The sequence below is a fragment of the Arvicanthis niloticus genome, chromosome 1 (assembly GCF_011762505.2).
Source record: "Arvicanthis niloticus isolate mArvNil1 chromosome 1, mArvNil1.pat.X, whole genome shotgun sequence".
Taxonomy (NCBI): Eukaryota; Metazoa; Chordata; class Mammalia; order Rodentia; family Muridae; genus Arvicanthis; species Arvicanthis niloticus.
In genome coordinates this window covers 73,721,210-73,735,436 of record NC_047658.1, presented here as the reverse complement: position 1 = coordinate 73,735,436, position 14,227 = coordinate 73,721,210, and the positions used below count along the sequence as shown (strand labels likewise).

The 14,227-nt window shown below is 39.5% G+C and overlaps 1 protein-coding gene across 1 annotated transcript; it reads left to right on the top strand.

The window, feature by feature from the left end:
* The first annotated feature begins 5,111 nt into the window (after positions 1–5,111).
* Positions 5,112–12,980, top strand: LOC117696505 (olfactory receptor 52P1). Its single transcript, XM_076915402.1, has 2 exons — positions 5,112–5,250; positions 9,935–12,980. The coding sequence occupies exon 2, from the start codon at positions 9,973–9,975 to the stop codon at positions 10,960–10,962; it is 990 nt and encodes a 329-aa protein (XP_076771517.1). The 5' UTR covers positions 5,112–5,250; positions 9,935–9,972; the 3' UTR covers positions 10,963–12,980.
* Positions 12,981–14,227: the final 1,247 nt, after the last annotated feature.

The following is a 14,227-nucleotide window of genomic DNA, read 5'->3' as shown; positions in this document are numbered from 1 at the left end:
GTGTGTGTAATGTGTGTATTTCTTGTGTGTGTGTTTTTAAACTATGATGTGGAGTTGGGTGGGTGGAGAGATGGAATAGATCTTAGAGGAGGAAATCATAATCAAAATATGTAGAAAGAATATCTTGTGAATTGTATGGATGCATCATCTGTCAATTACAAAGTCTACAATACCATATGATTTAGACAGAAAATAGAGGTGGGGCACCCAGGAGAGAGAAAGAGTTTATAGTAGTCAGGAGGGAGATTTTCTGGGAACATGTAGCAGGATGGGTATATGGGACCTGAGCACAGGTGACCAGCCACATGACAGAACATAGGCTGGAATAAATGGGGTATTTTAAGTTATATCTAGTCAGAGCCTAGCAATATGGCCAAGGTTTTTGTAAATATATTTTGAGTCTGAATCATATTTCTGGGGGCATGGGGCTGAGAGGAAGAACTAAGGAATAGCTTCTACAAAAATATATTGTCTGTCAGGGTAGTAGAATGCCAGAGTAATAATGTGGGAGTGGTTGGGTGGGGGAGGGGGCACACTCATAAAAACAGGGGAGAGGGGGGATGGGATAGAAGGTTTCGAGGGAGAACTGGGAAAGGGGATAACATTTAAAATGTAAATAAAAATAACCAATAAAAATTATATATATGTATATATATATATACATATATACGTATATATATATATAGTCTGAAAAAATGTGGAGCTTTTTGTGTATTTTATTTTAAATTAAAAACCAAAACCAAAATAAAAAAAATAGAGCACTTTCTAGTCTCTAGAGGACACAGAGGGTTCCTGGCTCCACTTCAGGAGACTGACAACAGTCTGTAACTACAGTTTCACTCAATTGTATGCCCTCTTCTGGTTTCTGGAGGCATTGCTGCGTCTACCCACATGAGACACTCTCTGTGGTGGTTTAAATGAAAATGGCCCCTACAAGTTCTCATATTTTAATGCTTGGTCCTCAGTTGCTAGAACTGTTTGGGAAACATTAGAAAAAATTGCCTCGTTGGAAGAGTTGTGTCACTGGAGGTGGGCTTTGAAGTTGTAAAATGTATTGAAATTATAGGATAGTTTGGTAATTTTCACTCTATCTGAAACTAAAGGAGTACCTGTATATTATTTAATTGATTTAAAGTAGCCTAATTCTGTCAGTTACCTCCATTTTGACTTGAAACAGGTTTTTAGTCTATTTGATAATGCTTATTCAATAGAGTTTAGAAAGAAAAATATCACTAACACCTATTGTAGAACTTAGTGGTTAAAGACCCTATTCTATAGTATAATATTATTAGAACATGACATTGTTCCTTGTCTTGTCAAATAAAGCAATTCAATTTGGTGGGTTGAAGAAAAAAGAAAGAAAGAAATTTAGGTATTCTTAGATAGCTTTTTGTCGGGTGGTGGTGGCACACGCCTTTAATCCCAGCACTTGGGAGGCAGAGGCAGGCAGATTTCTGAGTTCAAGGCCAGTCTGGTCTACAGAGTGAGTCCCAGGACAGCCAGAGCTACACAGAGAAACCCTGTCTCAAAAAAACAAAAACAAAAACAAAAACTTAGATAGCTTTTTTCATATAACTTTCATTATTTGTCAAGGTCTGTGGAATTCTTGATATTTAACTGAAATCATATCAACTTTATAAATGTACAGATGAGATTAGATATTTTTCATGGTATTATCTTTGTGAGACAGAATCTTACTGTGTTGCCCAAGATGACCTTGAACCCTTGGTGATTTTGTTGTCTCAGCCTTGTGAATGCTGGGATTATATGTGTATATACCACAAACGGTTCTTATATTCCTCATTTTTGTCCCTCCATATCTGACCATATGCACCTCTCATACTCTCTTTAAAAGTATATAATGACCTATAATTTCTACCAATTTTTCACTAAGTTTGTTAACATCATATAGTCGTTTCACATTTTCTGTGTCTGACATGTTCCTCATCTCTCTTCTTTTCTTCCTTTTTTAACTTTTCTCTCTCCCTGATACAATGAAATAAATTAAGACTACTATTTATTTTGTTTGCTGTACTCAAAGTTTCTCTCTCTCTCTCTCTCTCTCTCTCTCTCTCTCTCTCTCTCTCCTTTTGTCTCTCTCTCACACATATACATACATACATACACATAAATACATAACACATACATACATACATACAGAGAGAGAGAGAGAGAGAGAGAGAGAGAGAGAGAGAGAGAGAAAGACAGAGAGAGAGAGAGAGACTGGATTGATTTACAAAATTCTGAGGGCTGGCTAGGCAAGCACTGAGTTGCAAAAACACAGGCAGTCAGAAAGTAAAGACTACAAGAAGGTTGCAGATTTCCAGGCATGGGATGAAGCTAGTTTTGATAGGAATGGGTCTCTTTTCTCAAGGGAAGCCTTACCTTCCTTTCAGGCTTTCCCTTCTGATTATTCAGGATTAAATGTCCAGCCCTTAATTTAAAGTCATCTAATTAGGATGCTGTAGTATATCTATGGAGTCTCATTTGCAACAGCACAAGGGTTAGTATTTAAACAAATGGAACTTGTATGCATCTTCTGTTACAGGAGATGCACTACTAGCCCTTTTATATTAAGTCACACTAGAAAGCAGAATCTAAGAAACTCAGTCCAGCCTTGTGAAGTTGACCTGCCATGGAGATACTATTTCCATCTTGGAATATGCTACCCAGGACTTTCCACAGACCTTGCTGAGTAGACTCACACATGGAGGATGAGAGAAAGAGTTCCAAAGTCCATTTCTGAGCAGGAACTGTAATATCAGGACTTGAGAAGTTGAGGCTGAATAATCTAGCCTTCCATGCCGACTTAGCTATGTAGCTGATGCCAGACTAACCTGAGTAGCATAGTGAGATCCTACCTCAGCCAAAGAACAAATCACCTCAATCATATTCTCTTTCTTCCCTCTATTCTATTCTGTTTCTATTATTACTTTCATTATTAGCAATGAAGAGGATTAAACTACTTAGCTCTAGCTAGGTAAGCAAATTTGGGGCAAAGTCCTAGGAAATGAACGTTTTTCAGGCAGGTTACATTCTAGATTTTAAAGATACCTCACTAAAACTGACTGTTACTCTGCTCTCTTAAACACACCCAAAGTGGATCTAGAAAGCAGTTGGTGGAGGAAGACGTGGTCACATGTGTTTGTCTTTAATCTTCGTTGGCTCAGGGCAGTGGTTCTATACATGCCAGGACTGGAAGCATCAAAATCAACTGGAAACTTCTTAGAAAAGGAAATTTGGAGTTCTTCCTCATTATTATACAGAATCAATAACTCCTATAATTTAGCAATTTGTGTTTAACAAAAGCCACGGGGAGGATGGATATCCAATAAAATTTGTATGCAGCTAGCTTAGAGAGTCTCTCAGAAACTGTGAGCAAGCATATGAAGATGACCAGCACTCATACGTAGTACAGCTTTGGCCAAAGCTCGAGATGTCTAAGTTAATTTTGGAAGGATAAATAACAAGAGGGGCATTTGGACACGTGAAGAGGAGACCACCTGCAGTGCTTAGTAAATCTACGCTGGCCATTCCAGAGAGCCTCTCTACATAATGCCAGCACCTAGATATGTAGGAGCTGTTTCTCTGGGATTAGGACTTTAAGAGTCTGTTTATGTTCTGAAGGAGGTTTGAGGTGTACAGCAGAGTAAATTATATTTATGGTAATGTTTACTTCAAATCTATTATTTATATGAGGGAGTGGTGGTGGCAAGAGTGATTGAGTGTTGGGGTCCAAACTAGCCCCACGTTGGGGCGGCCAAAAAACGTTGCAGCCCAGGCAAAATGTTGAGGCCCCGGGCCGACCCACGTTTGGGCGGCCACTGTATCCCGGCCCAAGCTGCCGCTCCGGTCTGCGGGTCGGGGTTCAGCAAGAGCGGGGGTGAGGGCATACTCGAAGAATGGAGACCAGACAGGGTGTGATTCAATCCCATTTATTCTTCAGTCTCTCTTCCTCTAAGTGTCTCCTTCTCTGTCTCCTCTGTCTGCTGTGTCTGATTCTGTCTGGAGCCAAGTGTCTTCTACCTAATGTCTGATGTGTCTGATTCTCTCTCTATAGTCTGATTCTGATCTGTTCTGTCTCTGCCTTTTATATGTCTTACTTCTAAGCCACGCCTCTAAGTTACACCTTTAATCATGCCCTTAGGTCTTGTCTCTAACTCTGATCTCTATACTTCTAAGTCATACTCTTAAGTCACACACCTTTAATCTCACGCACCTTTAATCTCAAGGTATCTAAACCAAGATTATCGGAGTGTGCTCAGCTGTTGTAGGCTATTGTAATCCAAGTCACATGTCAGAGTATATGGCTCAAGATGGCTGCAAAGCTGATAGCCGCTTTCTGCTAAAAGTCGGCCCCCAACAATTGAGTCCTGTGAAAAACTGAGTTCGAGGCTTAAAGCAAGAGATCCCTTAGACATAACACTTCTTTTGAGGTGAGTGATGATGCTGTAGGTATACAGAGAAGAGGTAGGTATACCACCAGAAGGTATAAAGAGATACAGGTTTAGTGATGCTTAATGTATAAGCCTTCTCCACCTGTCTCAGTTCCTACAATAATTCTGTGGGGTGAAAACACCATTAACAAGTCACATCACCTGTTTTACAAATGAGTGTAACTTCCTCGAGCTCCATCACCATCTTGCTAATATATCACAGGTGATATAAAGAGGAAAACAAATGGAGAGGCATATAACAAAGCAAGAAACACTGAGCAACAAAGGTCAGTCTGGGGACATTATGAACAGTAAACAGAACCCAAAGCAAAATGTGACAGGGATAACCACAAACGAATGGAGCTGCATCAGAAATGGAGAGAGATTAGGGTCACCTGGCCACAGCACTGGTAGTCTCTGTGGCTCTAAAACATCAGATGCTCTCTGGTAAATAGGCATTGAGATCTTGGAAATTAAAAAGCAAAACGAATCAAAGAGATATAAAATTGCCTAGGGAATACACTACAGTTTTGTTTTCCCCGCCTTAAGATTCATCCATACATTTTGACCTAGTCAACCAGGATTGAAAACATGGAGCTTAATTTCCAAGGAAACAGAGGCTCCCTGGATGGCTTTAAACTTTGTGCAACCACCAAACTCCCCTGGGCCCATGAAGTCCATTCTTGAGTATAACTGCCTCCGAGCCCTTCATTCAGATGATTCGCCGAGGGAGTGTAGAAAGAAGTGAGGTTCTGATTTCTCTGAGGCTCTTCCAGGATGCAGCACCTTCGCACTTATGCTCTCCCCGAGTTCTGTGAGTTCTGGTGGGAAGAAACTCTACAGAAAGGGATTATCTAACCTTAGAAAAAAGTCTCTCCTCTTAACTGGTCATGAGAAATTTGCTTCAAAGCAGAGTGAATGAGGAATTTCTTGAAAAATCATCTTTGTGTTGTCTCACTTGGATTTTAATCTGCAACTTCCTTTCAGAGTTCTTGTTTGCCATAAGGCTAAGTCCTTGGAACCAGCACAATAGGCCTCAGAAAAATAATGAAAGAAGGAAGTTACATGCTAACCAGATCTATAATAAGACAGACCGTAAAGACAGATTAAGGAGTTTATTGTAACATTTTGAGTGTTAGTAAACAGAAAAAAACCCCACATTAATTCTTAAAGAAAATTTGTGTGAGGCGGACATTGCAAAGATCAACAGTAAGAAATTGGGTAAAGGGAGTCAGGCTCTGGTGGTTAAACCTTGATGTTTCCTCCTAACACACACACACACACACACACACACACACACACACACTTTGATTCTTACAATTGACAGAGGAAGCTCAAGATTAGCTGTGCTCTCATGCAAACACACTGACAGTGTTAGGTGTATGGCACAGTTTTGAGGCTTCAAGCCCCCAGTTAAGTTAGTAGAACCTTGATAGCTCTAGAGACATTGGCTATAATGGCATAGTAAGACTTGGAATAGTAATTGGGTCAAAGGGACAGTTTCTTTAAGCTGGAAAACAGAATGATCACAAAAGTTTAGCAGTTTCACAAAGTGTTTTGTGCAAGTGATGTGTAAAACAGCAGACTTGGGAAGTAGGTGAAGTGATGATCTTGGGACTGAGTGGAAGAGAATGCCTGGTGGTGTGGCAGGTTAGTTTGGGGTTCCTTAAAAAGAAAGAGTTACAGGACCTTGAAGAAATCCTCAATTATGTTAACTTAGGCATCTAGTTCAATGACACATGGTAATCTGTACTTTCTCCAGCTTCTACGGGAAATCAAGTAATAAAGCATAGAGTTAGAGAGCTATTAGGAAAGGAGGAAGTGCTAAGAATTTCCAAGTTAGACATACTGAATGTGGGTGTGTGCCTTTGAGAAAAGACTTAAAGCCAAGCATATCTGTGGTAGAGATTTAGCTGTGCACAGGACTGCTAAGCTTCTGTAGTCTGATTCTAAGGCCATGATCTATGCTGAGCCGAGAACCACATTAGCTCAGAAAGCAATTACAGATCACATACACTACAGTTGAATACATCCAGCTTGTTCAGGGGCATTAAGAAATCTGTTTTCCAATATTCCACTTAGATGTGAGAAGACATTCAGGAAAATCTGGAAAAAAATGTATTTTTTCACGAATGTTTCCCTGACAGTAGGACAAATTTTACTGAGTATAGTAAATAGCATTTACTAAACAACTTACATGGGCATAGAGTTCAGTAAGTGCTTTTATTTATATTCTTATAATCTTGCGATGTATGATTATTCCTATGTTATGGATCAGGAAATCATAAGGCTCCAAGGAAAAATATGAATGCTACTAATAAGGGATAAACATAAAGATTTATCCCCAGTGGATTCTAACACACGAGATGTGATAAATACTTTTGCTTGAATTAACCAAGCAGATGTCTAGAAAGTGCATTAACAAGGGTCATCTATTTGATCAAGTCTCAAAATATCTTGATGTGCATCTCCTTAGAGAAGACAAGTATCTGGGGCAATGGGAGTGAGCATATAGATCTTTGCTCACCTTGCCTGCAAGGCATGACCTCATAAACCAGTATGTTTGCAACCCTTTACAAACTGCTATAAGCCACAATTAGATCTCTCTTCTCTAGTCATGTTTTGTTGACAATGATCGGTGACTTGAATAGCTTTATCACCAAGCTCCATTTCTTTTGGTAATCCTCAGGTCAAGGTAGTTAAAACCTATCAGTACTTGATCCTGTTTATCCACATGCTTGGGCTTCTTGACCTAGTTTATAGTTCTTATAACTCTATATTGTAGCAAAGGAACATCTTTGTATTAGGGAAATCTCTTCCAAGAACTTTCTTTTCCAGTGATGATAACCAAGTAGCTAGCTGATCCATTAAAGATCAGGAGAGTTTATACATCTCTTTTAACATGAACACAGAGATAGAGTTGTGGCAAAGAAGTGATTTCCTCCTGATGGATTGTCTTTAACTATCCACATATCCTGGTCCTTTTGTGACGATTTCTATGTCATCTCCAGTGTCTAGAATAGGACCAGTTTTATACAGTATTGCACATTGCGATTGAATAAGAGCACTTAGACTTCTAGGCAGAGAGCCTCTTGTTCCTTTTTGAAAACTGTCAAGCAAAATGATTTTCACAAAGATGAGTCATTATTATCCAGGTACAAATTAAGGTAATTTTAGAAAATCATTTCTTGCCATTATGGAATAATGAGAATGATAAGATTGATGATACTTTTTCTTTCAAATGACTATGTACTATAACCAGAGTGACAGTAGAGGACTGGAGGAGGGAGGAAAAAGGGGAAATTTTCCTTTCAGAAACACAATGGAGTTTAAAAGAGGGTTAGCTTTACTATATATAGGAGAAGGCAAAGCATCTCCTGTAGAGCAGTTAAGTGTGTAAATTTCTGTGAACATTTACTGTAATGTTGTTACATAAAACCAAGAAAATCAGTTAAAACATACAGAATCTTTGAATATTTAGCATAGGCTAACATGGAGACAATTACATAACCCTTTGCCTTATTCTGCTCATTTTTTATTTCATTGGAAGTTACAAAAACTAAACAGACAACATAAATGTGACTATTTAAAATATCTCTATCATCTATCTGTCTGTCTATCTGTCTGTCTATCTATCTACTTGTGTTAATATGTGTGCAAAGAAAAATACATATGCACTCACAGAAAAACACACACACAAATATTCATGGATTAATGAAAAGAATGCCAACCACTGGTACAACTTGAAAACTAATTAGAACTAACATGAATCCAATGGTATTTGGCATGACACTCGAGATGGCTCTTTAATTTAATTTAATCCTTAAATTCTGAACCTCCTTCCAATAATTTGAAAAGAATAAAAAGCATCAATTTGTTCTTCCAGAAGCCTATCTAAATCCTCATGTATACTCAACACATTAGTAACATTTTTTGCTAAATGATTAACAAAAGTAGCTGTCTTAACTTCTTGTGTCACAGCAATTGCAGAAGCAGTGGTGCTAGCAATTAATGTAATTAAAGCTGTTATACCAGCAATAATCAAGCCCTCTTGCTTCTGCTTAAAGCCTGACTCACGTCTTCCAGTACTTGCAGGCTATTTTTAGAACACCAAGGTTCTGTGATACTCAGGGCACTAAAACAAAAGCTGGTTGATAGACCTCCATAACTGACATACTGGATTTCAAAATACAAATACAATTAGAAGGTGTACAATCAGTGCAACTTACATTAAATACTGTAGAAGAAACAAAAGTATTTTTAACTTGACAAAAGAGCCTTAACACATGTGCTAACACCTGTCTGAAATCCAGATCCTGCCCCAACTTTATCTCTTGCTAACATAACATCATAGAAAACTGCAGCTAATTTCCATATATGTCCCTGAAAATGACCAGAACCAGACTTCCAAATGAAAGCTATTATTTCCAATATTGGATTGATTTCTAGACCAGTCCATGATTGAGTCTGAATAACTGATCATATTTAAGAACAATACAAGAGTCATTACAACTTCTCTTTTTGATTCCCTGTTCCACAAGGTCTAAAAACCTGAGGCAAGGCAGCTTGTCCCATCAGGGGTATAGGTAAGCAATGGTGGGTGGGGAACATACATCCAATACAGCTTCCCAATCACCATTGTCAGAGCACTCAGCAAGCTCACCAGGTCAGCATCATTCTTTGTCCTGGCCTCAGCATGTCTCACCCATCACTCTGGTGGCCACCATGCTCCTTCAGCCTCCTGCAGAAAAAACACAAACATGCTCTTTTCCCCATATTTAATACCTCATTGAGATCATGCCTTATGCCGGTAAGTGGTCCCTTCCCTTTCACCTATGCATCAGTATGCCTAGTTGTAGAGTGCCATAGACACTCAGCAGAAAGTTCCTTGGCATCCAATTTTTTTTTTAAATTAATTAAAATAAAAAATAAAAAGAACATGATTTAAATAAATTTGTAGTGTACAGGAATATATCTCCCTTTTTTATTTTATGAAGATATTGTTTTGAAGTTCCATGGGCCTGTTCCACAGTCTCTTATCTTTGACAATTATAAGGAATCCCCATAATGTGAGTAATGTTAAATTGCTGCTAAAAAGTCTCAAATGTTTGACTGTGATAGCCAGTTTCATTATCTGGTTTTGTTTGTATGTTTGTTTGTTTTTTCTTTTTGTTTTTTTAAATTATTGGGTACTTTATTTATCTACATTTCAGATGTTATCCCCTGTATTTCTTTCCTTGAAAACAAGTTCCATTAGCTAAGCTGAAATTGTGGTTCCCTTAAGTACTTACTCAAGCCCTTTGTCATAGTTGCTTATTTTGTTATAGTCACGTGTTCTAATTATGCAAATATTTTCACGTATAATTCTCTAATTTAGAAAATAAACAATTACAATTATTATGGCTGTCATTTTAAGAATATTAATTTTCCAAACATTCTGTAGCTAGTGGAGGTTATTGTGATCTCATTTATTTATCTATCCCATGTTTTCTTCCCAGGCAATGTGATATGGTGTGGGATTTTCTGACCAGAGACGATGTCCAACACCATAGGCCAGACCATGGAGTCTCCTAATCACACGGACTTGGATCCTTCTGTCTTCTTTCTCTTGGGCATCCCAGGTCTAGAGCAATTCCATATGTGGCTCTCGCTTCCAGTGTGCTGTCTGGGCACTGCCACAATCGTGGGCAATATAACCATCCTGGTTGTTGTTGCCACAGAGCCAACCTTGCACAAACCTGTCTACCTCTTCCTGTGCATGCTCTCAACCATTGATTTGGCTGCCTCCTTCTCCACAGTACCGAAGCTACTGGCTATTCTCTGGTGTGGAGCTGGGCATATCTCTGCCTCTGCCTGCCTGGCACAGATGTTTTTCATTCATGCCTTCTGCATGATGGAGTCCACAGTGCTGTTGGCCATGGCCTTTGATCGCTACGTGGCCATCTGCCACCCGCTCCGCTATTCAACCATCCTCACTGACACCATCATTGCTCGCATTGGGGTAGTAGCTATGATGAGAGGCTCCCTACTCATGCTTCCATGTCCCTTCCTCATTGGTCGTCTGAGCTTCTGCCAAAGCCATGTGATCCCACACACATACTGTGAGCATATGGCTGTGGTAAAGCTGGCCTGTGGAGACACCAGGCCTAATCGCGTGTATGGGCTGACAGCTGCACTGTTGGTCATTGGAGTTGATTTATTCTGCATTGGTCTTTCCTATGTCCTCATTGCACAGGCTGTTTTTCGGCTTTCATCCCAGGAAGCCCGGTCCAAAGCCTTAGGTACCTGTGGCTCCCATGTCTGCGTCATCCTTATCTCTTACACACCAGCCCTCTTCTCCTTTTTCACACACCGCTTTGGCCACCATGTCCCACTCCACATTCATATTCTTTTGGCTAATGTCTATCTGCTTTTCCCACCGGCTCTTAACCCCGTGGTATATGGAGTCAAGACTAGGGAGATTCGTGAAAGGGTTGCCAAGGTGTTTCAGTGGAGACAGGGAACCGGGCTCAAGGTATCTAAGTAATTATGGAGTATAGTATAGAGTGCAGAAAATTAAAACACACACACACACACACACACACACATCGTCTTTAAAGATTAAGAAATTCTCAGTATTCAAAACTGGAAAAATATTTTCATGCTAGGATAAGATTCTCTGAAAAACTTCTGTTCATTTATAGTAACCAGAAATCACAGAGGAGGGGAAAGATTTCTGTGCTTCTTTTCTTTGATCTGGAGAAGTATAACCATAGTACTCTTCCATCTGAATAGCAACTAGACACAGAAAAACCTTTCCCTGTGCTGGAAAGATCTACCCAGTTCAGAAGACCTCTGCATAGCCATGGGGTCTCCACACTTCCTGGGCCTCTCCCAGCACCCCAAACATGAATTCCAAATTCACAGCATTTGGAATGATCAGAAGACAGGACAACAGCGTCACAGCTAAAGAACAGTAAGGAAATTCTTAAGGTTTTTTACACACATCCTGTCTTTGCCAGTTAATTCTTCAAGCAAGGAAGAAAGATGCAAATTGCCAATAAACACATTATAAGTGAGCAGCTGTATAGAACTTGAATTAAGAATACTTTAACACAAAACCTGTGGATGAGGGTACTGGAGAGGCCAAGACATACCTTCTTGTCTAACTTCAAGTTACCTATCTTACACACAACTCCCTCTCTCCAGCTTCTAGGGAACCAATATAAAACCAAATGTCCTTAAATATTATCCATGATAGTATGTACTTATATTTCAGATTACTTACGTATTATCACTAGGAGTAACTTTGCAAAGTCATTGACTTTATCTTCTGAACTTGGAAATAAATAATCATGTACCCAAACAAACCAGTTCACTCTTTTTTTATTCACCCAATATCTATTAATCAATTTCTCTTTTATAAGGAAAAATGGACAAGTTCAGTCTTAGCTAACTGAATGTAGTAAGAGGTTCTTTTTAAATTTTTCTTTTGTTTTACTTTTATGTGTATGAGAATTGAATCTGCATGTATTTCTGTAAATCCCCTATGTGTATTGTCTGTGGATGCCAGAAGCAAGCATCAGATTCCCTGCGACTGGAGTTAGAAATGGTAATGAGCACACTATATGGATGTTAGGGACTGAACCCAGGTTCTGTGCAAGAGCAAAAAGATCTTGACCACCAAGCCACCTCACCAGACCCTGGTAAAAGTTGTTAACTGCATCAGTGGAACTAAGATTAGAAACTAACTGGTCACTAGATACACAAAAACTTTGGGTCTTCAGGAAGAGTAACTTGAAATGATTGGTGTGTTATATGCTACTAAGAATAATCACCTTTAAACTGAATCCAACAATGGGACACATTGTCTGCTTGTCATTCTGTTGTCCTATGTAGATGACACACAAGACGACTAGACATTTGTAGATTCCCCTGTCCTCAGAAAACATCAGTCAGGAAGGGAAAAAAAAACAAGACCTATTTATTGCATGTTTGAAAAAATAAATATTACTAGTTTGGTTCTTCAGGCCAGCAGAGAAAATGGTTTGCACATATTTTAATTTAATAGCCATTTTTAAGGGAAAGAGAAACATTATACTAGTCAATGGTAAGACCAGGCAATACACGGGCTGCAGGGATTTTTGTTTTGCATTTAGTCCTCAAAATGAGATAAACTTAACATATTTTTTTTTTAGGAATTGAGTCTTGTTTCAGCTTGGTATGGTCATATAGGCCTCTAATCCCAGCATTTGAGAAATGGAGACAGTAAAATCACAAGTTCAAGACCAGCTTGTGCTATATAGCAATACGGTCTCAATGTCTACAAATATACAATTCAAAATATGGTACTTTTTCAACTGAGTAAGTTTCTCATTCTCCAAATTGACATTTTTCTGGCACTGAAGTCCCCAACCTCAGGTAACCCTGAGGCTACCCTGTGCTCTGTGTCTCAGGTTCTGGACCTAGGGGCTTGCCATACTTCTGAATAAACTCCTGAAAGTGCATAGATAGGCAGCCCCACTTGCTCATGGCTTCTCATTATTTGGGGGGAAGGGGGTTACTTCTTTTTTATTGGATATTTTATTTATTTGCATTTCAGATGTTATCCCTTTTCCCCCTTTCCCACCCCCATACCCCCTATTCCATTTCCTCTCCTGTTTCTATGAGGGTGTGCCCCCACCTACCCACTCCCACCTCCCTGCTCTTGAATTTCCCCACATAGGGGCATCCTGCCTTCATGGGACCAAGAACCTCCTCTCACACCTATGTCCAACAAGGCCTTCCTCCCTTCCATATACAGCTGGAGCCATGGGTCCATCTCTATGTGCTCCCAGACTGGTGGTTTAGACCCTGGGAGCTCTGGTTAGTTGGTATTGTAGCTCTCCCCATGGGACCGAAAACCCTTTCAGCTCTTTCAGTCTTCTCTCTAACTCCTCAGTGTATGGAGATATTAGAGGGATGAGGCAGGAGTGGGTGGATGAGTGGGGTGACACTGTCTTAGAGGCAAAGGAGAAAAGGGATAGGATGGGGGGGTTTGTAAAGCAGAGACCAGGAAGGGGACGACATTTGAAATGTAAATAAATAATATAACCAATTAATAAAAAGTTCCAGTTTTTATATGAACTCTTTACACCTGTAGCCTTTATGTCTTCTGTTTTTTTCTGTATTCACTTCTTTTTATGTTCTTTTATGTTCAAGAAAGCCTAGAAAGCACTGGTGGAAGCATATCCCATCATTTACTGCTATTCCTTGGGTTAACAATTTGCCTGTGTTCACTGATACTTTTTCTTTATAGCTCATTTCCCCAATTTCCCTTTGCTTTAGTGTGTGTGTGTGTGTGTGTGTGTGTGTGTGTGTGTGTGTGTGTGTGTCTGTGTGTCTGTGTGTGTGTTGACAGAGATCAAACTTAGTCTTACACCTTTCACTCACCAAGCAAGTGTTTTGCCTATAGTTATAGTCTTCACCTATAACCAGTCTTTTTAAAATTGAACACAGTTTAAAATTGAACTCTTCTTTCATAATTCCAACCACAGTTTCCCCTCCCTCCACTCCTCACAGCTACCCTCCTTCCACCCCCTCCATTTCCTCTTTAGAAAAGAATAGACCTCTACCTCTCCTTTTCTGAGGAAATGGGAAGGGGAGATGGGGAAAGGGATGCTGAGAGGGAGGGTCTGAATGAAGGGGGGGAACTGTAATAAGGATGTAATGTACATTAATAAATAAATTAATTAAAATCCAATTATTATTCAAAACAAGAAAAGAAAAAAGAAACAACAACAATAAACCAGGCCTCCAGGAGACAACAGCCA

What these genes read in the sequence shown, in the direction of transcription:
- LOC117696505 (XM_076915402.1), top strand. Translation starts at nt 9,973, where the DNA reads ATGTCCAACACCATAGGCCAGACCATGGAGTCTCCTAATCACACGGAC.